General features: G+C 39.1%; 1 protein-coding gene across 4 annotated transcripts in view; it reads left to right on the forward strand.

Annotated features, from left to right (window-relative positions):
* Positions 1–25,135, forward strand: part of LOC127637164 (ankyrin repeat and sterile alpha motif domain-containing protein 1B-like) — a 213,690-nt gene that overhangs the window by 108,107 nt on the left and 80,448 nt on the right. For all 4 annotated transcript variants that reach the window (XM_052118089.1, XM_052118088.1, XM_052118087.1 and 1 more), the window contains one exon: positions 10,563–10,749. In XM_052118089.1, coding sequence (XP_051974049.1) covers positions 10,563–10,749 — 187 coding nt within the window. The remainder of the gene's footprint in view (positions 1–10,562; positions 10,750–25,135) is intronic.

The following is a 25,135-nucleotide window of genomic DNA, read 5'->3' on the forward strand; positions in this document are numbered from 1 at the left end:
AGGGGTTTAAGAAGTTCATGCTTATATATGTTGAAGTCCCCGAATACATAGGTGGATATATATGTGGTGTCATTTGAAAGCTTTCATAGATAACCATCACTTCTGCATTTGTTACATAAAATAATAAAAATAAGGCCAAAGATACATTGAAAATAAGTGCCACCTGGAGGTAATGTGGTAGAAATATTAATATGAATATAAAAGTATTTCAAATAGCACTTAAATCATATATCAAATGAAATCTCATTCTCAGAAATGTGAATGTACAGTTTTTAGTTTTGTTGCCCTAACACCACAGTTCAAATGATTTCCAACAGAATCACAGTTAAATATGATTTTTGTAAGACATGAAATACAAATGTCTCTTATGCGCCGATCACTGGTTTAATCCCCAAATAGCTAAAAACATTATTTCTGCTTTAACATTAGGCAGATTTCAAAAACTGAACTGAAAATTAGACTGAATGTCTATGGATGAAGACATCTGTGATGGCTAAAATGTGGCAGTGTAACACTGCAAGTTGCTTCAATAATAAAGGCAAATAAAGATTCTATTCTTCTTCATTTTCCAAAATGGGAATTTGCTAAAAAGCTGGACACAGTGCTATAGAACAGAACAGAATGCAGGTGTCTCGAGATGTGTTTTTAAAACCTGAAGTTCTTTTTAAATTTACATGGTGTCTAAAAAAACAGACGGACATGGCACAGTGGTCAAAGGCTGTGTACATAGAAAAACTATTGAAAAACAAAATGTGTTTTTGCCTGATTTAGTAAAACAATGGATTTAACAAGGCTTTCCAGTCAAGAGTTGATTCTTGATTTACATCAGCCTGGCAGAGGACAATGCATAATTAAATTGGTTTAAATCAAATTAACCTTTGTGGTAAACCAGAAAGTCACAGCAAATGTGTCCTTTTGTGTGCTTGTGTGTGGACAGTGGGGACTCTTGAAGAGTTGTGGTGACAGAAAATCCCCTCCACGCTTGCTATACACACATGCACGCATGCACGCACGCACACACACACACACTGTAATACAGTTGAGCCAAAGATTGCATATGCTTAGTCACTGTGAAGTGTGTGCTTTATTTCTTTTAACTCTCTCTTTAAACAAATATTTTTGTCAAATATATGTGTTGCACAATTATTGGCACCCATTTATTCAATACTTTGTGTAACCTCCCTTTGCCAAGAGAACAGCTCTGAGTCTTCTCCTATAATGCCTAATGAGGTTGGAGAACACCTGGCAAGGGATCTGAGACCATTCCTCCATACAGAATCTCTCCAGGTCCTTCAAATTCAGAGGACCATGTTGGTGGACTCTCCTCTTCAGTTCACCCCACAAATGTTCTATGGGGTTCAGGTCAGGGGACTGGGATGGCCATGGCAGATGATTTTGTGGTCAGTGAACATTTATTGTGTTGATTTTGATGTTTGTTTTGGATTATTGTCTTGCTGGAAGATCCAACCAGGGTCCATTTTAAGCTTTATGGCACAGGCAGCCAGGTTTAGATTTTGTGATCTGTTGGTGTTTGATAGAGTCCGTGATCCCATGCATTTGAACAAGTTATCCAGGACCTCTGGCATAAAAACAGTCCCACAACATTAAAGATCCACCACCATTTAACTGTGGGCATTGGGATTTTTTCCATATGGCTACCTCTCGGTGTGTGCCAAACCCATCTCTGGTGTTTGCTACCAAAAGCTCTATTTTTGTTTCATCTGACAATAGAACACAATCCCATTGTGATGAACCGTCCTCCTCACTGTGCATGGAGACAATATAGACACATCCTCCCAAGCAGATTCTCAACATCTCCAGCTGATTGGAAGTTCTTAATTATTTCCTTGTTTGTGGAAATGGGTATTTTCAATGCTTTAGCAACTTTCTTATAACCACTTTCCATTTTGTGAAGCTCAACAACCTTTTTCCGCACATCATAGCTATATTATTTGGTCTTATCCATGGTGGAGGAGGAAATTTAGCCAGTGTTTTACCTCATGTTTATACCCCCGTGAAACAGGAAGTCATGGCTGAACAATTTCATGTTCCTAGTCACCCAGAATTGGAATGTTCCTCAAGTATATTTTACTCATTAGAATTTTTAGGGGTGCCAATAATTGTGGCAAACATGTTTTGGAGAAAAATATTTTATTTATTTATGAGATTTTTTTCTCCCATTTCAATTAGTTTACTTCAATTAAAGTATAGACGTTTGTGAATATTTTGAATGAAAGATCAAATGGATAAACAATTAAGACATATTTTTACAGCCTTTTCTCATGTTCAATATTTTTGACCACAACTGTACATGAATGCAATGACAAATATAAATTTGACCTGTGTAAATTTCTTTTCAACAATAAAGTTAAAACATTAAACAAATTCAATTTTGGACCAGAGAGTGAAGGAAAAGAAGCCAACAAGTGCCCCGTCTACAGTATATAGGGTAACTACTTCAAAGACTGATGGAAAAGTTGGTTGAGATCAAGTTTTTGGTCACTGAATTATTCCCATAATGCATGTTATTTAATAGTTTCTATGACTTATTAGGAATAATTAAGAAAAATAGTGTGTCCAAAATTTTAACTGGTGACCGTATATTGTAGAGAAATGCTGCTCAGACAGTTATGTAACATCAAGCCCTTGAGCTATTGTTAAAGAGTTGAAATTTCAGTCTCTGTTTGAAATATCCTGCTGCGTAATTTTCAAAGACTTAGGACTGTCAGTTTTCATGTCTGTACTGAGCATCTACACAGCTTTTGTCTATTTTAATGACAGACATTACTATGAAAATCGAAATCTGTGGGAAGACATCATAAGAGGGAGAGATATTCTGTAGTAGGTTGTACACTCAAAGCCGCCAAATGCCTCTTGACGTGGAGTGCAACCATTGGACTGAATTCACATAGTACAGAGACACCAACCTGCTAGTTTTCATGCATAACAGTTGAGCATTTTTAACCCAAAGAGTCAAATTTGCCAGTGGTGCATGAGAGATGCAGTAAACATGACCTGTTGGCTGCTTCTGGAGTGATCTGTTGAAGAGTGTCATGACATCATGATGCATCCTTCTCCGCTTTTTATTGACCTATCGAGTGTGTGTGGGTGTATACTTGTGAGAAAGAGAGGGATCAAATTAAGAAATGTTGTATTGGCAGTGTGATCGAATGCGTAAGTGTGCGCGCACACTGCGAGTGACCTAAAAAGAAGTGTACCCCACATATGCTCATCGGTGACCTTGCACTGTGTGTCTTCTGTTGAAATCTTCCCATTGGCTCTTGAAGCCCTGTGGTCACAACATTATTCTGCATTCTCTTTTTATTGGCAGCTCAGGGATAAAAGATAATTTCATGCATCCAGCTAGATGTAGTGAATCCCTTTGGCAATCAAAATGTAGCACAACTGATTAAACATTGATGAACTTAAAGATGCATATTGCATATTTCATGGCAGCGGCCCCTCGAGGTTGGAGTTTTCACACTAATCATGTTAATATCATAGTGCCTTGTGTTTGATTTGGGAAAATACTGCATAAAGTGAATACAAACTACTTAATAGAGAGCCTATCTTTTCTTTTGCTCTTTATTTTCTTCTATTTAATTTCCTCTTTTAAATAGGATGAATACAGGTAAAGTGCGACAGCTGGAAACGTGCAGAAATTTCTCTTCCGGAAAAGGACAGGAGGAGGGGCTTCTACAACATGGTTCATAGTAAAGTACAACCAATTGTTGGAATCAAGTAGACGCGCATATTTTCAGAACTTACCAGGTAGTCCAACTTCCTCGCTCACTTTTCTCCAAGCGCTGTCTTTTTTCGTCCGGTCTCTGTAAATGTACGACATTGTGTCATACAATTCCGGGTGCCCACACACCGCTACAACTATTGTTTCATCTATTGTTCCAGATTTCCTCTGCTACTACGTCAGTATGCCAGTGACATCCAGATAATCTCAATGCTGATAGGCTTTCGCGATAACGTGTCATGCGGATTTCTCACTCGAGTTGAAGAAAAATGTGATATGCAAATGAAGCGATTTTGTATGTTCGAGTCACTCCATTCGCTTCATTCGCGCCACCCGGTGTGAGTTTGCATCAATTTGCATCTTAGCACTGAATTTGTATGTAATCCCGAAATCCCGAAAGTCACCATAAAAGGGATAGTTCATCCAAAATAGAAAATTCTGTCATAATTTACAAACCTGTATGATTTGGTTGAACTATCCCTTTAAGCTTGATCATCGATCTTATTGTCCATATTCTTCCATTACTAAAATTCATCCTAAACTTGAATGGGTTTAAAAACAATGGCAATTGCAAATGATCAGAAAGTGTCCCATTTTACCTGTGTTCATTCTATTTAGTTTGTTTCCACTTTTTAAATCCCTCGTTGAATTTTTCACCAATTTCTCCTTGTTTTAGCATTGCATGTCATAAGGTGTTGTAACACCCTGCAGTCTGTTTGATTGCTACTTTGAGGCATCTAATTCTGTAATGAGTGGCAGCTCCTCCTCCTTTGCTGAGTCGGTTCCTGTCTCCTTTTTTTTTTAGCAAAAGGAACTCTATATTTGGTAATGTTGTTGTTATTGCAGTGCTCTGTGTTCTTTCAGCTTTGCCTCCGTTGTCATGGAGATGGCAGTTGTATTGAAGTGAGTGAAAGTGTGTGTGTGTGTGTGTGTGTGTGTGTGTGTGTGTGTGTGTGTGTGTGTGTGTGTGTGTGTGTGTGTGTGTGATAAAGCAATAGGAATATTAATAGAAATGTTGCTCTGCACATCAAGGTTGTTCAACACCTCAATCTTTATCTTTATCTGGATGAATAAAGAGTCTGAACTGCTCACCATTTATGGGACTCAGTATTATGACTGGCCTTGAAAACATGCATTCTCATGTGAATTATTGGTACACTTTCAAATTCACATTCGCATCTTCTGTTCCTCAGCTATCCTGCAAAAGGAGAATACATATTTCAGTAAAACCAGAAGCTTGGCTTCTCTTGACAGTTTATGATGACATAATGATGAAAGCTTCTCTTCTGCTAAAGCATAGTGTTACAGAGCTTTTGAAATCTAATAAAGAGAGTGTCTTCAATATTTTGGAACATTGCGAATTAAAGGTGAAAATATTACCAAAAAATTTACCTCCATATTCTCATTACCGTAATGCGAATAAAGCTCATTCTCATTCTCATAATACAGTAATGAAAACCATCCTTTTTGGACACAATTATTTTTTATTATTATTTTTTAAATCTGAATAAATTAAAGCAGAATTATGCAATTTATATGCCATCAAATGGAATTTAAAAAATAAACATTGTTTTCAAAACAGCTTTCTGAGTACAGCTCGAACCTGAGAGATGGTCGATGACCAGCTTAACTTCACCACCAACATCTCATCAACAGCCTGATCTTGCAGGTTCATGCTTACAACATCAGGAAAATCAGATGTTTCCTTTCTGAATATGCTGCACAGCTCCTGGTCCAAGCTCTGTTCATCTCAAGACTGGACTACTGTAATGCTCTGTTGGCCGGTGTTACAGGGGACCTGAGGAATGAGAGCCTATATAAAAACACACTAGATGACTGACCTGGAGAGGCTCACACCTGCATGCTTTACACCTACCTGTTAGCATGATTAAACCACCGCAGATTATCCAGAATGCAGCAGCACCTAAATCATTCTAGCAAGTCAGTCCATTGTCGGCCATGTTTGAAACACTCTCAGGAGGCTATTTCCAGTCATGCCAAAGCTGTTCCTATCTGCTTGAATGGGGAAAGACTGAAATCTCCAAAGTGGTTGGTCAAGATTACCATCAAAGAACATATTTCAGCAGTAAAATCTGACAACACTGGAATCAGAAGTTGTGCTTTTTACCTCAGATTATGCTAAAAAACTAAATTTTCCTGGCTTGTATAGCTAATGCACATGTGGTTCTCTAGTTGATTGACAGGCGATGTCTGTATCTAAAAGGTGATTGACTCTTTTACCTGTATGGTGGGACTTCCTTTCTACATCTGCTGACCGTTGGGCTGCTGTTGGGCATTTCAGTTTCTCCCATTCATCTAAATAGTCTCTGGCAGCCAAAGAGGGCTCATTGGTTTGTCTCCACTGGTTACCTGTACCTGCCCACATCAAATTCAGGGCTTTGACTCTGGCCTTCAGGACAGAACATCACCCTCTTACCTCGGTGAATCTCAACCAGGGGGCCGGGACCCACTAGGGGCCCTCAGCACATGTGGACCTCAAGATGACTTCAAATTAATTTAAAATAAGAAATATTAAAATAATTTAAAAAATCCAACTTAATTAAAATGCTAAAAAATACTTTAAGATGTATTCCCACATATTATAAACAAACTCTTTCTCAAACTCCTAGAATACAAAATTATCCATGATTAATTATTTTAATCAGACACGTCTAGTTTCGGGCGAGGGGGGCCTTCAAATATTGTCTTGGACAGTGGGGGCCTTGGATTCAAAAAGGTTGAGAACCACTGTGCTAAATGACTAAATGTAATGTAAATACACCCCCCTTCTGCAGTTGATCGAACAAACAGATAAACAAAGTATTTAATACCAAGAAATTTACATATTTCAGCTATAAATTCAGTACTACAAATACTATCATGATCTATAAATACTTACATTTTTTATAATTTTTATTTAGCATACTCTTTTATCTAAAGTGACTTACTGTAAAGTGAATTCAAGTTATATATCTTATCAGAATGTTGATTTTCTGGGAATCCAACCCATGACCTTGGCATTGCTAGCAGTTGAGCTCTACATATCAATATTTATTATATTATGAGAATAACATTTTCACATTACGGAATTGACAACAATGTGGAGTGCTTAATTGTTATGAAAATAATGGCACAGTGCAAAAAATCTTAAAGGAATGTTCCGGGTTCAATATAAGTAAAGCTCTATTGATAGCATATGTGATATAATGTTGATTACCACAAAAAAAGTTATTTAGACATCCCTTGTTTATTTAAAAAAAAATAAGCAAAAATGCAGTTCAGTAACGTGCCCACAATGGAAATGAATGGCGCCAGTCCATAAATGTTAAAACACTAACTGTTTCAAAATTATAGCCACAAGGTGTTTAATTGATTTTAGTGTAATGAAACAACTTACTAACCTTATCTGTGTAAAGTTATATCCATTATTACAACTTTGTTGCCATGGCAACGTAATTCTGGGAAATCCTGTAAATCATTTTATCACACTAAAATCATGTAAACATGTATAATGTTTACATCTAGTGGCTATACCTCTGAAAGCTTCTTTTTTTTTTTTTTTTACTAATCACTCATTTTTAATGAATCACTCATTTTTGTGGTATTCTACATTATGCAACATATGCTGTCGATTGAGTTTAAGTTGTATTGAACCCGGAATATTCCTTCAGTGGTCCTAAAATAGGCTTAATTTTCTTCATCCAAAATGAATGTTTTTCAATTGATTTTGTGGTGAAATATGATCCAGACATGTTCTTGACACCATGAGATTCACCCTGGGATCCTTTTACAGAGTATGTAGCCAACACTCTCTGTCAGTCAAAGTGATTGTAATTCCTAACACAGATGAGCATTATAAAATCAGTTCTGAATTACATTTGAGCTGAATGTGAGCTGCCTTCCAGAATGTGCTAAATGCCCCACTGGGAGGCGAAACAGCCGCATTAGTGGCATTTATTGCCCCGCCAACCCGGAGCCCACTGAAATTATCATAATTACCATCCATAAATTAGCGCACAATTTCTCACACTGTGCTTACCTGCTGAATAATGGACAGTAATGAGGGCATAGTTAACGTGAAGACACACATTCACTTGTGCACACTTTAACCAGGTATAGATCTTGTTCCCCTCATTTGGTCTTGACCTAGGTGAGGAGTGTGTGGGGTGAATCAGTCACAGTGTGTGTGTGTGTGTGTGTGTGTGTGTGTGTGTGTGTGTGTGTGTGTGTGTGTGTGTGTGTGTGTGTGTGTGTGTGTGTGTGTGTGTGTGTGTGTGTGTGTGTGTGTGTGTGTGAGACCCAAAGATAGAGTGATGTAGTAGACTCTACAGGCATATACATTTTTTGTAAATAAAACTAAAGTCTGCCATGACAGAGTCATTAGCAGTAAGACAGCCATCATGGTGAGAGACAGTAGATGTGTGTGTTAGAGTAACTGGTTCATAAACAACTGTTCTGAGACGAGGTGTCTGACAGCAAAATTAAAGCAGGATGAATGTGCTTATTTGGGCAAAACTGAGGCAGATGTGCATACGGTCAAATGTGCAGGAATTGTGCGGGAATGTAGTAAATGTAAATTTGTGTCTATGCTGGTTTCATACATTCTATACATACATTTCATACAAATTATTAAAATGTCAAGTGGTGTAATCATCAATTAAAAGGTGTTAACACATATTCCATGCTCCTTAAATACACAACTTAATCATTAAGATTTTTCAAAAGTTTTCAAATATGTTTTTTCAAGTTTTTTTTTTTTTTTAAGATAAATGTTTAAGTAATAAATATCAAGACGTTTTTTTTTTTTAGGGTTACTCCATTTGACCTGAACAAAATGCTACCTTTTCATAAAAATGTCAAAATATCTGATCATCTTTTTTAATTTTACAATGTCATGAGGGACCCCTTTGGTTTGATTTTGTCACATGACAACAGAATGACTACCTGCCATGTTGGTTTGACTTTGATTTGACCTTCCTAATACCTGCTTATGGTGTCTGGCACCAAGACATTATCTGCAGATCCTTCAAGTCCTGTAAATTGTGAGGTGGAGTCGCTGTGGATCAGACTTGTTGGTCCACACATCCCACAGATGCTCTATTGGATTGGGAACTGGGTAATTTGGAGGCCAAGTCAACACCTTGAGCTCTTCATCATGTTCCTCAAACCATTCCTGAACAATGTGTGCAGTGTGGCAGGGCGCATTACCCTAATGAAAGAGTCTGCTGCCATCAGGGAATACTATTGCCATGAAGAGGTGTACCTGGTCTGCAACAATATTGAAGTAGGTGGCACGTGTCAAATTGACATCCACATGAATGGCCGGACCCAGGGTTTCCCAGCAGAACATTGCCCAGAACATCACGCTCCCTCCGCCGGCTAGTCGTCTTCCCAGAGTGCATCCTGGTAAGCCTTGGGTGCCCAACACCCTGTCGCCGGTTTGTGATTTGTCCCTCCTCGGACCACTGACAGTAGATACTCAACAATGCTGACTGGGAGCACCCCACAAACCTTCCCATTTCAGAGATGCTCTGATCCAGTCATCTGGCCATAACAATTTGGCCCTTGTCAAAGTTGCTCAGGTCTTTACTTTTGCCCATTTCACCTGTATTCATCACGTTGACTCCAAGAACTGATTGTTTGCTTACAATCTAATCTACCTTGACATGTGGCTTTGTTAGGAAAGGATCTATGTTATTCGCTTCACCTGTGAGATATCACAATTTTTGGCTCATTTGTGTATACTCTGATTGTTTTTTTTCTCTGTATTCTTTTTATATATATTTTTCCTGGAAAACAAGAAAAGAACTACTATACTTGCTCTTATTCTCAGTCTGTGAAATTTTTACTTGGATCTTTTTGACACTTTCTCAAAGCAATCTCTTCAATTTTCTCTCTCTCTCTCTCTTTCTCTCTCTCTCTCTCTCTCTTTCTAACTGTTATTTTTATCCTTTCTCTATTTTTTCATCTATCTTCAAGTGGGATCATGTTTCTGCCAAGTGCAGTAACTGTGTGAAATTGTGTCATTCTAAAGCAAGCACACTTAAAACGTTATCACTCAAATTAATTAATTTGGCATCTCGGACACCTGTGAAGTGAAAATGATGCTTATATAAGGCTTCCTGTGGTTACACAACTGCTTGACTCTGCACATAGTCATTTTTTTGTTGATTTCTCTCTCTGTCTCGCTCTGTCTCTCCCTCTCACTGAGCAAAAATGTATTGCACATCCATTCCACCTCCTACTTACTGTTTTTTCAAAACTTTCTTCTCTCCTGCAGACAAATTGCGTAGTCCTTTTGAATGCATTGAATGGATGTCTTTGCAGAAATCATTATCATGGTGTTTGCTTGGCAAGAATCACTAATATTATTGCTCATAGTTAGACCCTGCTGAAAACCTGCTTAAAGCAACCTAGCCCATCCTGCTAACTCCAACTCTTTTCCATTATCCAGAAACTTGGAAGCATTTTTGGTAAACAGGAACAACGATTTATTCGGTGAAATAAGACCACACACAGACCCTGCTCTTAATTATATATAGTTTAATTTTAAACTCCACATTTATGCATTTTCACCCTTATTCACAGTTTGATACACTATCTCTTAGATGGCTACAGTAGGCAGTAATTGCATATGTTGCATATCTTCAGTACCGTTGTGAGCTACGGCACCTCAGAACTTCAAATTCTACATTAAATTTAGATAGAATCAGTCAAGGGTCTTTTGCAGGAGACTGTATTATCCAGGCTAATCTATCAAGTTTTCTCTTTATTGGACTGAGTTTAACGTTAAACGTTTTTTTCTCTTCTCTCATAGCCCAAGCAACGAACCTCACTGTCCTCGTCACAGGACGTCCACAAACCCGTGCAGAACCACAGCGGCGAACCCTCTGAGGTCAGCTCCTCGCTCGGCTACGCTAGCTTCAGCACCAGCCCACCCGCCAGCCCTCCCATCAGCCCGGCAAACTGCTCTACGGGATCTGCAGAAGACCACGGACTCACTGGTATGACCCTCCTTTCTTTCTTTGGTGGTTCCTTTAATCCGGTTGTTCTGGAGAGTAAATGTAAACCCTTACTGTGTTTTTGCCAAGTAGAACATGTTTCTGGATCAAAATCCTTCTTGGACCTGGAACAATATTCTAATCAACTAGTCAAATTAAAAGGATTGTGTCCCCATGACACAAATGAAAATGAAAATTACAGTGGCATACCTGCCAACATGTACGCATTTTTCGTACTCGGCACGCATTTTGACCCATAAGTACAGCTTGTACGATTCGCTGCTCTCTAGGTACGCATTTTGTTGCTTCTCGCATTTCGCCGATTTCAGTTTCTATGCAATCTATGACGCTGATTCTGCCGCTGAGCCACAGCGTTTAAGTGGAGTGAAAAGCTTTCGGCCAATCAGAGCGCTGCATGTTAACCCGCCGCCCACCTACCCCTCCCATCCACATGCTTCGCGCTCAATTCAATTCAGTGCTTCATGCAAACCAGACTAGCCGTGATAAGATACCATAGGCTTTCATGCCATGGCTGAACCGCCACAAAAAAAGGTTCGGAAAACACAAAGATTTTTAGACCGCTATCGTGAGAGATGGCCTTGCCTGCAGATGTCCAGGCTACCTCATCATGCGTTCTGCACCATCTGCAAGACGGACGTCGACATCAGTCACCAAGGGGCAACAGGTAACGAACACAGTCTCACAACACAAATACTCCCTATCCCCAGAAACATAATTATTTTAAAAATAAAAGGATGATGACTTTATGAGTAAAAAATGTTTATAGTGTCAATAGGCTAACGTTAGCTTATCAAACCGGCCATCCTTTCCATTAGTTGGGGAAATTAGTTGGCAGTTAGAAAAGTGGTGGAATGGCTAGAAATCTAGAAGGTTTTAGACAGGCCAGGTGCTGATTAACGTAAGATAAAGGTAACAGGCTATTTTTAGCCTAATTATGAACATTAAAAATGACCTTGACATCATAACGCAGTCCAGCTGTGACGAGCTCAGTTCAGTTCACACGTTCATGTAGGCTAACATGTAAGGGTGGCGCTGCCAATAACGCACATAAAAGATGTCGCAAAAACCGGCAAAAGTAATGATTATAAATAATGTAAAATATAGAAAGGAGACATTTTACTTGTTTATTAATAAACAAGTGTTTCCTGGCTGTATCAGTGTCGTGAAATCATTTAATCATCCAAAACAAAATAAAACTATGTAGCCTGATAAATGTGCATTTGGGGTGTGTGTGATTTTTCACAGCAATGCAGACTGTGAAAGGATTTTCAGCTTGGTCACTAAAAACAAAACACAATGTCGTGCTAGCCTGAGCACAGAGATGCTTAGTTCTCTGGTGACAAGAAAAGTCATGATTGCCTCCAAAGGCAGCATTTGTTACAAAGAGACTTTCACTGACGCACTACTTAAAAAGCCAAATCTGCAACCTTTAACAAGTTAAACGATACAAAAGTTTAAACTATGCATGGAAAATTATAAATTTTGTTGTTGTTTGCTTTTAGCAAACTGATTTTGATATTGATAACTACTGGTTTTGCACATTTATTTAATGTTTTTATTTATTTATAAAGAATGTCCTCAGTTTACTTTTATTTCTGACAAGATTTTCAGGTGGAAGAAGTTTCCATGAGCTATGCCTCCTGTACAAAATGTTCGGAGTGATTTCAGTAATTGTATAACATTTATGGTCTACTTGTATATGGTTATGGAGTAACTAATAAATCTTAATTGGTGAAAGTATATTATATGTATAATATGTATTATAGTGTTAGGTATGTCAGGTTCTCTCTCGCGCACGCACGGGGGTTGGGGGGGGGAGGGGTCGTCGTGGGTTGTAGTACTCATAAAATTTACCCCCTTAAATTTTTCACTCTTTGTTATATTGCAGCCATTTGCTAAAATCATTTAAGTTCACTTTTTTCCCTCATTATTGTACACACAGCACCCCATATTGACAGAAAAACACAGAACTGTTGACATTTTTGCACATTTATTAAAAAAGAAAAACTGAAATATCACATGGTCCTAAGTATTCAGACCCTTTGTTCAGTATTTAGTAGAAGCACCCTTTTGATCTAATACAGCCATGAGTCTTTTTGGGAAAGATGCAACAAGTTTTTCACATCTGGATTTGGGTATACTCTGCCATTCCTCTTTGCAGATCCTCTCCAGTTCTGTAAGGTTGGATGGTAAACGTTGGTGGACAGCCATTTTCAGGTCTCTCCAGAGATGCTCAATTGGGTTTAAGTCAGGGCTCTGGCTGGGCCATTCAAGAACAGTCATGAAGTTGTTGTGAAGCCACTCCTTCGTTACTTTAGCAGTGTGCTTAGGGTCATTGTCTTGTTGGAAGGTGAACCTTCGGCCCAGTCTGAGGTCCAGAGCACTCTGGAGAAGGTTTTCGTCCAGGATATCCCTGTACTTGGCCGCATTCATATTTCCCTCGATTGCAACCAGTCGTCCTGTCCCTGCAGCTGAAAAACACCCCCACAGCATGATGCTGCCACCACCATGCTTCACTGTTGAGACTGTGTTGGACAGGTTATGAGCAGTGCCTGGTTTTCTCCACACATACCGCTTAGAATTAAGGCCAAAAAGTTCTATCTTTGTCTCATCAGACCAGAGAATCTTATTTATCACCATCTTGGAGTCCTTCAGGTGTTTTTTAGCAAACTCCATGCGGGCTTTCATGTGTCTTGTACTGAGGAGAGGCTTCCGTCGGGCCACTCTGCCATAAAGCCCCGACTGGTGGATGGCTGCAGTGATGGTTGACTTACTACAACTTTCTCCCATCTCCCGACTGCATCTCTGGAGCTCAGCCACAGTGATCTTTGGGTTCTTCTTTACCTCTCTCACCAAGGCTCTTCTCCCCCGATAGCTCAGTTTGGCCGGACGGCCAGCTCTAGGAAGGGTTCTGGTCGTGCCAAACGTCTTCCATTTAAGGATTATGGAGGCCACTGTGCTCTTATGAACATTAAGGGCAGCAGAGATTTTTTTGTAACCTTGGCCAGATCTGTGCCTTGCCACAATTCTGTCTCTGAGCTCTTCAGGCAGTTCCTTTGACCTCATGATTCTCATTTGCTCTGACATGCACTGTGAGCTGTAAGGTCTTATATAGACAGGTGTGTGGCTTTCCTAATCAAGTCCAATCAGTATAATCAAACACAGCTGGACTCAATTGAAGGTGTAGAACCATCTCAAGGATGATCAGAAGAAATGGACAGCACCTGAGTTAAATATATGAGTGTCACAGCAAAGGGTCTGAATACTTAGGACCATGTGATATTTCAGTTTTTCTTTTTTAATAAATGTGCCAAAATGTCAACAATTCTGTGTTTTTCTGTCAATATGGGGTGCTGTGTGTACAATAATGAGGAAAAAAAATGAACTTAAATGATTTTAGCAAATGGCTGCAATATAACAAAGAGTGAAAAATTTAAGGGGGTCTGAATACTTTCCGTACCCACTGTATATTATTATTTTCTCACCCTCATGTTGCCTTTTTTCTTTCATGGAACACAATGATGTTAGTTAGACAGAATGTTCACGGTTAGTCACTATGCACATTCATTGCATATTTTTGTCAAACAGAGCACATTATTGAGATCTATTCTGAAACTTTAGAAAGGCACATGTAAGATTACTAGGGTCTTTTTCTCAAGTAAAAAAATCTGCGGAGGACACTTAAATGTAATCTCATTTAATCTCATTGCTGTTAAAACGATTGAAAATGCTTCGATACCAAAAGCCGATACCATCTGACATACAAATGTCATTATGTAAACATTCAGCACACTCATTAAAATCACATCATGTCCTAGTGAAATGATTTAACAGCAAAAGCTGTGATTCACTTAAATAGATAGTTTGCACATGCAGCGTTTTAAATTGAGTGCTTGTATATGTGTGGAGTCGGTGTTGTGCAGGCATAGAGACACAAACTGCTCATAACTTTAAGAGATCCTTGACTCATACTGTACATGGAAAACACTATCATGAGCATTGCATGCTCTGTTTGTAGCAGATGACAGCAGGCAGAGCGCTAATTCACTTTTTAGCACAAGTCATACGTATAGACTACATATTTTTTGACGGTATTTAAATAGTAGCCTTTTGCGGCTTAATAATCACTGTGATTCATGTACCGACTGGCTTTTTCGGATTGGGAATCTGCTGTTATTATGTCAGAGCTCCTTGGTCATAACATAGAAACACTTCAAAATAAACGCTTCACCAAAATAAAAGTCTCAATTTAAATGAAATGTATAGTTATGTAATATTCACTGTTATGCTACTACTACTACTACTACTACTACTACTACTACTACTAGACTGAATATTCATAAGGGTCCCCAAGGTTGGAACATCAGCTGAGCATCTCTTAATAAAAAGTGATCGCTTTGAGAAATATATTCACTTCACATACAGTAGATTGTGTCTCCATGGGCATTCCAGTCAATGGTAGCACCATCTGTGTAACCCCCGGTACTTATCCCAAACAGACATGCTAATTTAAGGCGGAGACCTCCCTCTTGATTGGCTCCAAGTGCCTTTGCCAACACCAAAGTGATTCCCGCTGCTTTCTGCAGCTCTGCTGTAAAAGTGTGACTAATTTACCCATCAAACCACCTTTAAAATGGCATCAACAGCATTCTAAAGTGCCGTTCAGCTGCTCAGCACACATAAACGTGTACCTCTGAGTTGTGGGTGGGAATGTCCCCAGTCTGCTTCAGTATTCAGAGGAGATTCTAAGCAAGGCCTGTTGCAAACACACCAACTTAGCAGACGTCAGTGTTTTGGCACAGCCGAGTTTGTTGCCAAGGCTGCCACTTCCTGACTGTCATTTCCTCAGCATCCGCCCACAGCACTGCTGGCTGAGTGGGCAGTTGATGCTGTTACCATGGCGATGTAATTCCTGGTGCTGATGTGAGGGAGTCATGGTGATGCTGCTGGTATAGCGCTGCACCATATGCATTTTTTCTGTCATTAATGCTGCACACATGCTCGTCTGGCACCCTGGTCCACTGATGCATGTGTTCTGATAAAAGAGGGATGTAGGGGGAGATGAAACTGAGACTGAGAGACTAGATATTTACATTTTCAGAAAAACAAAGTCTGTGCAAAACTTTGGTCCTTGAGCCAAGGGAGTTGCCAGGGTGTCGCTACTGTATGTGATTCTTTAGGTGTTCTGAAATGTTTTTGGCATGTTGGTATGTGATTGCAAGGGTGTTCTGGGTGGTTGCAAGAGTGTTGCTAGGTGGTTGATAAGGTTCCTCAGGTGTGTATGATCTCTGTAGCAAAGTAAATAGCCTCAATAAAAGGATGAGGATTTAATGCCAATGACAATAAATACAGTGGGGACTAGACCTTTCAATTATTCAGCCTCCCACTTTGAATTTGTGAAACGTTTAATGTTACTTGAATAGGTGCTATTTTTGTGCATTTCTATCTTTATACTGTAGAATACTTTGTTTAGAAAATGTTAATAAAACATTGATGAATTATTAAAGAATGTATAGATTCAAATTTAAGCACTTTCAAAATCTGTGTTTAATCACGATAACCTAAAAGTAAATATGACAATTAATGTTTGATGAAATGAAAGTTTTTTTTATTTTCAATTATTTGCCTAACTTTTTAGTTGCTTTGTGATTGCTCTGGGTGTTTGCTAGGGTGTTGCTGTGTGGTTGCTAAGGTGTTCTAAGTGGTGTTTACCATGTTGAAATTTGGATTTTAGCATGATGCTATGTAATTGTGTTCTGAATGGTTGCTAGGATGTTGCTTTGTTGCAGAGACTATTTAGCAGAGATGGGCCACTTCTATTCAAATAAATGGGATAAATTGGAACACCTAACAGTCAACAGATGTAGAAAGGAAGTCCCACCATACAGGTAAAAGAGACAATCACATTTTAGCTACTGACATCGCCTTTCAATCAACTCGAGGATTAGCTATACAACCAGGATTTTTTTTTAAAAAAGCACAATTTATGATTCTAGTTTTGTTCGATTTTACTGTTGATTTAAAATATGTTCTTTGATCGTAGTCTTGACCAAATGTTTTTGAGATTTCGTTGTTCCCCCATTATAGATTGGAGCTGCTCTCTCATTACTGATACTGTTCCAAAGTTGGCTGCCAGTCGACTGACTTGCTAGAAAGACTTGAAAGAATAGTTGCTAAGGTTGGTTTTAGCATGTTGCAATGTGATTGTAAATGAGTTTGCCTTATCAAGCAACACTAACTTGTGGTCTTATTATAACAGTCGCTATTTTGTCGCTCTTGCCAACTGGTTTTTATTTCAGATATGGAAACAGATGGTAAATAATGTGCTGTCTACTTTTGTAGAATGCTTTTTATTTTTTTAACTTTCTTCATGCTGTCAAACTTTTCTATCTCTTTTTTAAACTCAACTCAATAGATCTCAACGGGTGTCATTACTTTTATCTCTGTCGCTCCTGAAATCCTCTTCACCTGTGGATGTCTGTCAGGAGGATCTGGCAACTCTTTAACAAAGACTAATTTGGCCTGTTCATTACACAGCTCTCTCTGGCCACATTACACGCCATTCCCTCTGTAAAAGATAACCTAGGGAGGATAAAGGTGATGGGTAGACATTTACATTTTACATTTTACACAGGCCCCGCGACCCTGTACACAGGATAAGCGGTTGACGATGGATGGATGGATGGATTTTACACAGGGGAGTTTATATCTCCCTTTGCCAGACCTCTACTCTGCAAAGGACCTTTTCATCTCAGTCATTCTCCAGTCAAACAGAGGGCTTTTAAAATGGAGGGGTCCTCATCTTTTTGATGGTGGCTCCCTGACTGTCTGCATTAATGTAACAAGGTTACATGTTCATACAACAGGCACTTTTGGGGATTAAATAATTACTGGATTTTCAGTTTGTCAGGTTAGTAGAATCAAATCTTTTGTATCAATGAGATCATTCATTTACACATGCAGTGACTTCTAGCAACAAAGCAACATGATCCCGTTCATTTTTAATGAAAGCTGGTGATTTCCGGCAACACAAGTGACAACGACCTCTGCTGACTAGATGTGGGTGTGTCCAGCAGCTTTAGAAAGTTGAGAAAAGTCAACCAATAGGAGTGAAAACTGTGTCAGTGGAGCTCATGTTATCCGTCTCCTGTGAGATAATGGCGTAACCACAAACATGGATATAATAAAAGAAATATGCATGGAAAGGAAATTGTTGGCAGTCTGAGTGAACTATATTTGTACATTTTGATCTTTATTAGATGAACAATTAAATATATGATGCAATGAGTACTGCTACAGTTCGAATAAAAACACTCTCCCCTGAAGAATAATCATTATTGGGGACAAGAAAAATTATTCCTTGTCAAATTAGAGCGAATTCTTAGTTTTAAGATATGGTCATTGATTGGGCATGATTTGGAAAGGCACACTCATGTCTATATTAGGTCTCTCAGCTGCAAATGCATATCAGAGCAAAAACCAAGCCATAAGGTCAAAGGAACTGCCTGCACAGCTCAGAGACTGGATTGAGTCGAGGCACAAATCTGGGGAAGGCTACAAAAAATGTCATCTGCATTAAAGGTTCCCAAGAGCATAGTGGCCTCCATAATTGATAAATGGAAGAAGTTTGGAACAACCAGGACTCTTCGCAGAGCTGGCCGCCTGGCCAAACTGAGCTATCGGGGGAGAAGGCCCTTTGTAAGAGAGGTGACCAAGAACCCATTGGTCACGCTGTTTGAGCTCCAGAGATCATGTGTGGAGATGGGAGAAACTTGCAGAAGGACAACCATCACTGCAACACTCCACCGATCTGGGCTTTATGGCAGAGTGGTCAGACCGAAGTCTCTCCTCAGTGCAAGACACATAAAAAAATCACCTAAAGGATCCTTAGACTGTGAGAAACAAGATAGACTGTGACTTAGGGTCAACTTGTCCTTGAGTGGCCCAGCCAGAGCCCGTACTTGAACCCAATCGAACATTTCTGTACAAACTTTTGATGGTTGAACACTTTACATGTCAGACGGTCTCTTTCTGTCTAAAACCTGGTTTATATTTTGAAAGAAGCCAGACTTCTTTTCTCCTGGATGAACTAAAGCACCCTAGGTGAACGAAGCCTCCATTTATACTAAGCACAACTTTTAGCGCTGTGCCACTCATTTGTCATGGCCATGCTGTCTATGTAGAGTGTGTTTCACAGATCATGTAAAAGACTATACTTCCACACAATCTCTGAGAGATGGGCTTTAAAGTTATCAATTTGAATGACAGTAACCTAGATAACAAGTCCTCAGTTTGCACGCGTGATTGTAAATAAAAAGCATCACATCTAAAGCACACCTACGAATAGTTTTAACCAATCATCAGCGCTCTTCGACCTGCCAAGTTCTCTTGGGTCAAGAATTTCAGAAATGTTCGCAAACAGGAGAAATCTCACCAAACGAACACCTTGGCAGTACAAAAACTTCACCGCATTTCGTCATCATTTATAGGTGAACTAAGTGAAGCCTGTTCGCCCAGTAAGTAGTCTTTGTCTTTGTCTTTGTCAGAATAAGCATAAATGTGGACTAGACCTTTTGACATTTTGTCGTATATAGTCAAAAGACTGGCTAGGTGAGACTTGGTAGAAGGTTCCAGAGAGTGATGATGTATACTTTCGTTCTTTGATTCGGTCTTGAGCGCTTTGCCTGTGTCTTGCATTCTCTCCTGAAACAGAGAGAGGTTTTTTGGCTATCAGCATGGTATCTTGCTGTGCATTCCTTTGATAGCACCTTTATTTAATTTAATAAAGTGCTTGAATCACATGTTAGCATCTCTGCAGAGAGGCCAAAAACACAAATTCCTTGTGCTGTTTTGATAGAAGCTGTGGATCAAAGCAGAAATCACAGTAAAGGCATTGAAGTCCTCTATCTGCGACTCCAGGAATAGATCACACATTTTCATTCTTTTGCCCCATCTCCTTTTTGTATCTTTCTTCTCCTCCTCCTCCTCCTCATTCTCCTCCTCACTATTTATTAGCTTTATAATGTTGTATTATTATATACACCTTTAATGTTGTATAATACAGCAATTGTATTGTTGCTGTGGCAACTACCATTGAGTGAGGAATGCATTGTAATATCTTTGATGACATGCCTTGAGATAATGAGATGAAGTTCTATCGTTTTCTTACTGTAGATAAGTGAGATACAGAAAAATACGTAGCTAGAGTCAGGATCACAGTGTGGAGGAGAGAACTTCTCATCACTTTGGTTTACCAAAGGTAGTGTATTTATATCCAGCTGCGGTTAGTGCAAGCTGTATTGATGTGGTGTTTTGTAACTCAGGAGAGAGATGAGTGAGATTTCTGCTCTGTGATTCGCTCAGGCCTTTCTGCTACAAGAGACAGTCATGTTGTTTTCCGTTTCGTGCAGTGTAGATGGAACTCAGGGCACAATAACCCTGGAGCTGCATTCAGAAACCTAAGGTCAATGATGTCAGTATTAAATATTCCAATATTTCATTTGCAGCACTAGGGACAACTTGTCTTTAGAAGACAGTAGCGGTCAAGTCATACCGGCTGCTAGCCTGCCATTGGGAGCAACTTGGGGTTCAGTGTCTTGCCCAAGGACACTTCGGCATGTAGATCGTGTGGGACTGGATTCAAACCACCAACCTTGCGATTAGTGGCCGACCCACTCTACTACCTACTGAGCCACATTGTCATTGATGCTTAATTACATCAATTGATTCACAATACTGTCACTTAGACTGATGGAAAATTTAGTTGTTATCCTGACTAAATCTGGCAAGCTACAACTAAATTGTATAGTAAACGTTTACAATTACAAATTACACAATACCAGTTTTCTTCTGCCATGACTATTGAATTAACACTCCACCAGCCGAGTTTCCCGCTGATAATTATAACATTGTGATGGCGTTCATGTGCCTTCATCTTGTAAATATAATCATTCCAGCATGATTTGAAAAGGACAGCTTCAGAACTGTTTGTCGAGCCTGTATGAAATAAATGACAGAAAAAAAACGTTTGCTTGTTTAACTCATATAAGGTTAAAATTTTGATTTGTCAAGTTGGTACAGCACTATTAAACAAAAAGATCTGATGATGCCTTTGCCAGTAAGGCAAACCAAGTTGTTGTCTATTTTACTTAAAATGGCGGGAAACAGCCCCCACGTTGAGCGTTGTGATTTCTCCCATTCATTTTTCAAGGTCAATCTCACTTCCTTCTTATAATGCCTCTGGTAGAGCAATTTAAATGTCCAGGAGCTATAAATAGATCTGATGGACAGTTATGCCGGTCACCATATTGCTGAAGTAATAGTTTTATGTGTGTGTGGGCGGGTTTGGGTGGTTAATGGGGAACTTTTTTTAGGTTACAAACTGGTAATTACAAGGGTGTTATATTTCTAGTGTCCTCATAATTCAAATCGCTTAAAGATACTAAACAATTTTATTTATTTTTTTTTTTTAAATGCAGAACTTTTTTTACGAGGGTTAGGTTTAGGGGTTGTGTTAGGGTTAAGGGATAGAATCTATAGTTCGTACAGGATAAAAATTATGTCATTATGTATGTGGAGAGTCCTCATAAAGATAACTGCATCAATGTGTGTGTGTGTGTGTGTGTGTGTGTGTGTGCCTGCCTGTCCATGCACTCATGCAGACATTAGTGTGTGTTCTTCCCCTCTTAAGTCACTGTGCCAATGGGGTTCAGTGGCATAAATTAACACATCATTCCATTAAAGAGAGTTTGATTAGTGAATCTTCATGAGTAGGTGTGTGATGTGGGTTCCCCAGTGTGCAGCCTCAGCAGAGATTTTAGAGATCAGAGCCCTGTGTGTTGAGTGGAAAGATAAAAAAATATGGCTTTTTATTGTCCACACACATGTAGTGTTTCCATGTTTTATGGGGACTTTCCATAGACATAATGGTTTTTATACTGTACAAACTTTATATTCTATCCCCTAAACCTAACCCTACCCCTAAACCTAACCCTCACAGAAAACATTCTGCATTTTTACCTTTTCAAAAAACATAATTTAGTATGATTTATAAGCTGTTTTCCTCATGGGGACCGACAAAATGTCCCCACAAGGTCAAAAATTTCGGGTTTTGCTATCCTTATGGGGACATTTGGTCCCCACAAAGTGATAAATACACACACACACACACACACACACACACACACACACACACACACACACACACACACGTAGTGTTTCCATGTTTTATGGGGACTTTCCATAGACATAATGGTTTTTATACTGTACAAACTTTATATTCTATCCCCTAAACCTAACCCTACCCCTAAACCTAACCCTCACAGAAAACATTCTGCATTTTTACCTTTTCAAAAAACATAATTTAGTATGATTTATAAGCTGTTTTCCTCATGGGGACCGACAAAATGTCCCCACAAGGTCAAAAATTTCGGGTTTTACTATCCTTATGGGGACATTTGGTCCCCACAAAGTGATAAATACACGCTACACACACACACACACACATTTGTTTTTCTGTTATGGTGCTGAATTTTCATTGACTTCTATTGTTTTTATACTGAGCTAATTATGTTTTCTATCCCCTAACCCCAAATCTAACTCTCACACAAAACTCTATTTATTTTAAAATTTTCATGTAAAGACATAATTTAGTAGGTCATGGTCCTCAAATGGTCTCCACAATGTTGGCACATGCTCCGAAAACTTTGTAAGCACACACACACACACACACACACGTGCGACGTGTATCATCTGAACAGTTTTAATAAAACACAGATCTAACATCACTCCTAACAGCGCCAGACCCCCACAGCACTTGTCGATGCTGGTTGCCTTGGAGATCTGCAGTTTGAGACAAAATGGTAAAGCCACAACAAATTCAATATTTTATAATTGTTTATGATTCCTACAGGCATACATGGAGATTTATATGGCAATTCCATACAAGGAAGAGTATGTTAATGGTCATAACATCTCTTCCTATTGTACCAGTACCAACCATAGGAACAGAGAGAGAGAGCGAGAGAGAGAGAGAGATAGAGAGAGACTACTGTCATAGACTTATTTTAATCCATGTGCATGTAGATACAGGGCAGCTAACTTTAACATCTTTGATTGGCAGGGCTGATATTGTTCTGTGGTTTTTAATATCTTTGAGTCAAAGACATGCACCACAGAAAATGAAACATGATTGTACCAGACTATGTACGTCTGGAACCTTCCCTGCAAACAACCTTACTTAACTCTCAGAATGTACTTCACACATACATACACGCCCTGATTTATGACTGTCTGTGGGCTACATAAGTTAATCATTTTTCTGCACTATTTTGTATATGTCACTACAAAAAAATTTTGGTAAGATTTTATGCTAATGTTTCTACTTTATTAGTGGTGTTTTATTAGTGGTCTCTGATTATCTTAAACTTCGTATTAAACTTTGGCACATAAATCATCACACCATATGTGCTACGGACACAAATTACACCTCAAATCGCATGGCTAGTAAAGGAGAGGTGTGCTATTACTTTTTGTCTTGTGGGTGGTTGCTAGGGCAATGCCATACGTTTGCTAGGGTATTCTAGGTGGTTGCTAGGTGATTGCTTACCTAGCCCACCTCCAAGTCGCTATGATATTCTTGAGGGAACTTTGTCTTTGAGATTATCATCCACAAGAAAAATCGAAAATTAGATTACTTTGAAAACTGAACCCTAATGTACAGTATACAATGGAAGAAGCTAAATGTTTTTCTCCTGAATGCACCAAAGCACCCTGGATGAACAAAGCATCTATACTACGATTTTTAAAATAAGTTGAAAATAATCAAATAAAGAACATCACATCCAAACCATCAATCATCAGTGCTCTTCGACTAGCCTCGTAGGTGAAAAAATGTCAGGGATGTGCTCGAACTGGAGAAATATCGCTGAACAAACACCTCAGCAGAACAAGAGCATCATCATTTGTTGGCGAATTTAAAGAAGGCTGTTCACCCAGTAAGTATGAATTAACTTTGTAGGGCACCTTTCCTCAACAGTCCACATAATTTGCTACAGACGATGTTTGTAGTTAATATTTGAAATAGATCCCTAAATTAAAGTATCTGTAATAGTAATAGTGATGCTTTTCTTAAAAACACCACTAAAAAGATTTATGTCTGCACCTCTTTAGAATATTAAAGGCCTATGCTTATTTATTAAATGTAAACCATGCAGGGTACATACATAATCTCTCTCTCTCTCTCTCTCTCTCTCTCTCTCTCTCTCTCAGTGTGAGCTACAGTAATTTTGGCAGGATCTCTGGCCCTATTCTTGGCAGGAAATGGGTGCAGTTCAATTCTGTGCAATAAACATTTGTTATCTATCAATTAAACATGTAGCCTTTAATCCACTGGAAAATACAGCCATCATCTTACTATGTGTGTGTCAAGCGAGAAACAAAGCAAAGTCCATTATATGTCATTTTTTTTTGTGTTGTTCTCCATTATTACATCTTCTAGCATCTACAAACCCACCCTGAATTTTGTTCTGAACTTTAGACTTATCTAAACAGGATATGCATTCCTTTACATAAGCTCCCACATTTACACATCTTTAGAGTGCTTATCAAGATGTCTTTCAGTCTTCCTCTGACACTGTCTTCTACATGACAAGACCTGACAGTGCTGTGTCTGTGATTGAGTATGCACAGTTAAGCGTGTGAGTGTGTTTTTCACACACTGCAGAGAAACATCACTTTAATGCTGTGTGGTGTAACGGTGGCTCTATCAGATCTCTGAGAACGGAAAGTAAACAAACATGTGCTAATGTAACCTTAGAGGTGGGACCCGCATATCTGCACACATAGCCTCTCTCTCGACTGTAACCTTTACTCTTTAAGATCATTCTCCATGGATGAATCTAGCTGGGAACTCCTGCTGGCTGTTCTGGTTAAGATGATAGAGAGAGAGAAAGAGAGAGAGCGGGAGGGAGGGAGAGGTCTAGGAAGGTTTTAAAAGAGGTATGTGGTTTAACAAACTTGATGCATATGTTATTTTTTACCCATAGATGTTTCAGCAAGGTGATGTTAAATGAAGGGAGGGGAGATTTTTTAACTCTTCATTCGACCCCTGCTGAGCTTCAGATCATTGGCCTGATTCCAGCTGAGATTTGTTCTTCACCATCAGCCAAGCTTGCATTGCAGCTCCTATTATATATCTCACCTATATGTTCTCCTTCCTGCTGATTCCTGCTTGTTCTTGAGGAGCTCTTCAGTCCAGAGACTGCAGTAAGCCGTCTTGTCTGGGTATAACTCCTATAAGCTGCTCTTTCATCCAGCAGTCTAATCGTTAATTGCCTAGAAATGGACCACAGCTGGTTATTTAGCAGCT

This window comes from Xyrauchen texanus, chromosome 45 (assembly GCF_025860055.1).
Source record: "Xyrauchen texanus isolate HMW12.3.18 chromosome 45, RBS_HiC_50CHRs, whole genome shotgun sequence".
NCBI classification, from domain to species: domain Eukaryota; kingdom Metazoa; phylum Chordata; class Actinopteri; order Cypriniformes; family Catostomidae; genus Xyrauchen; species Xyrauchen texanus.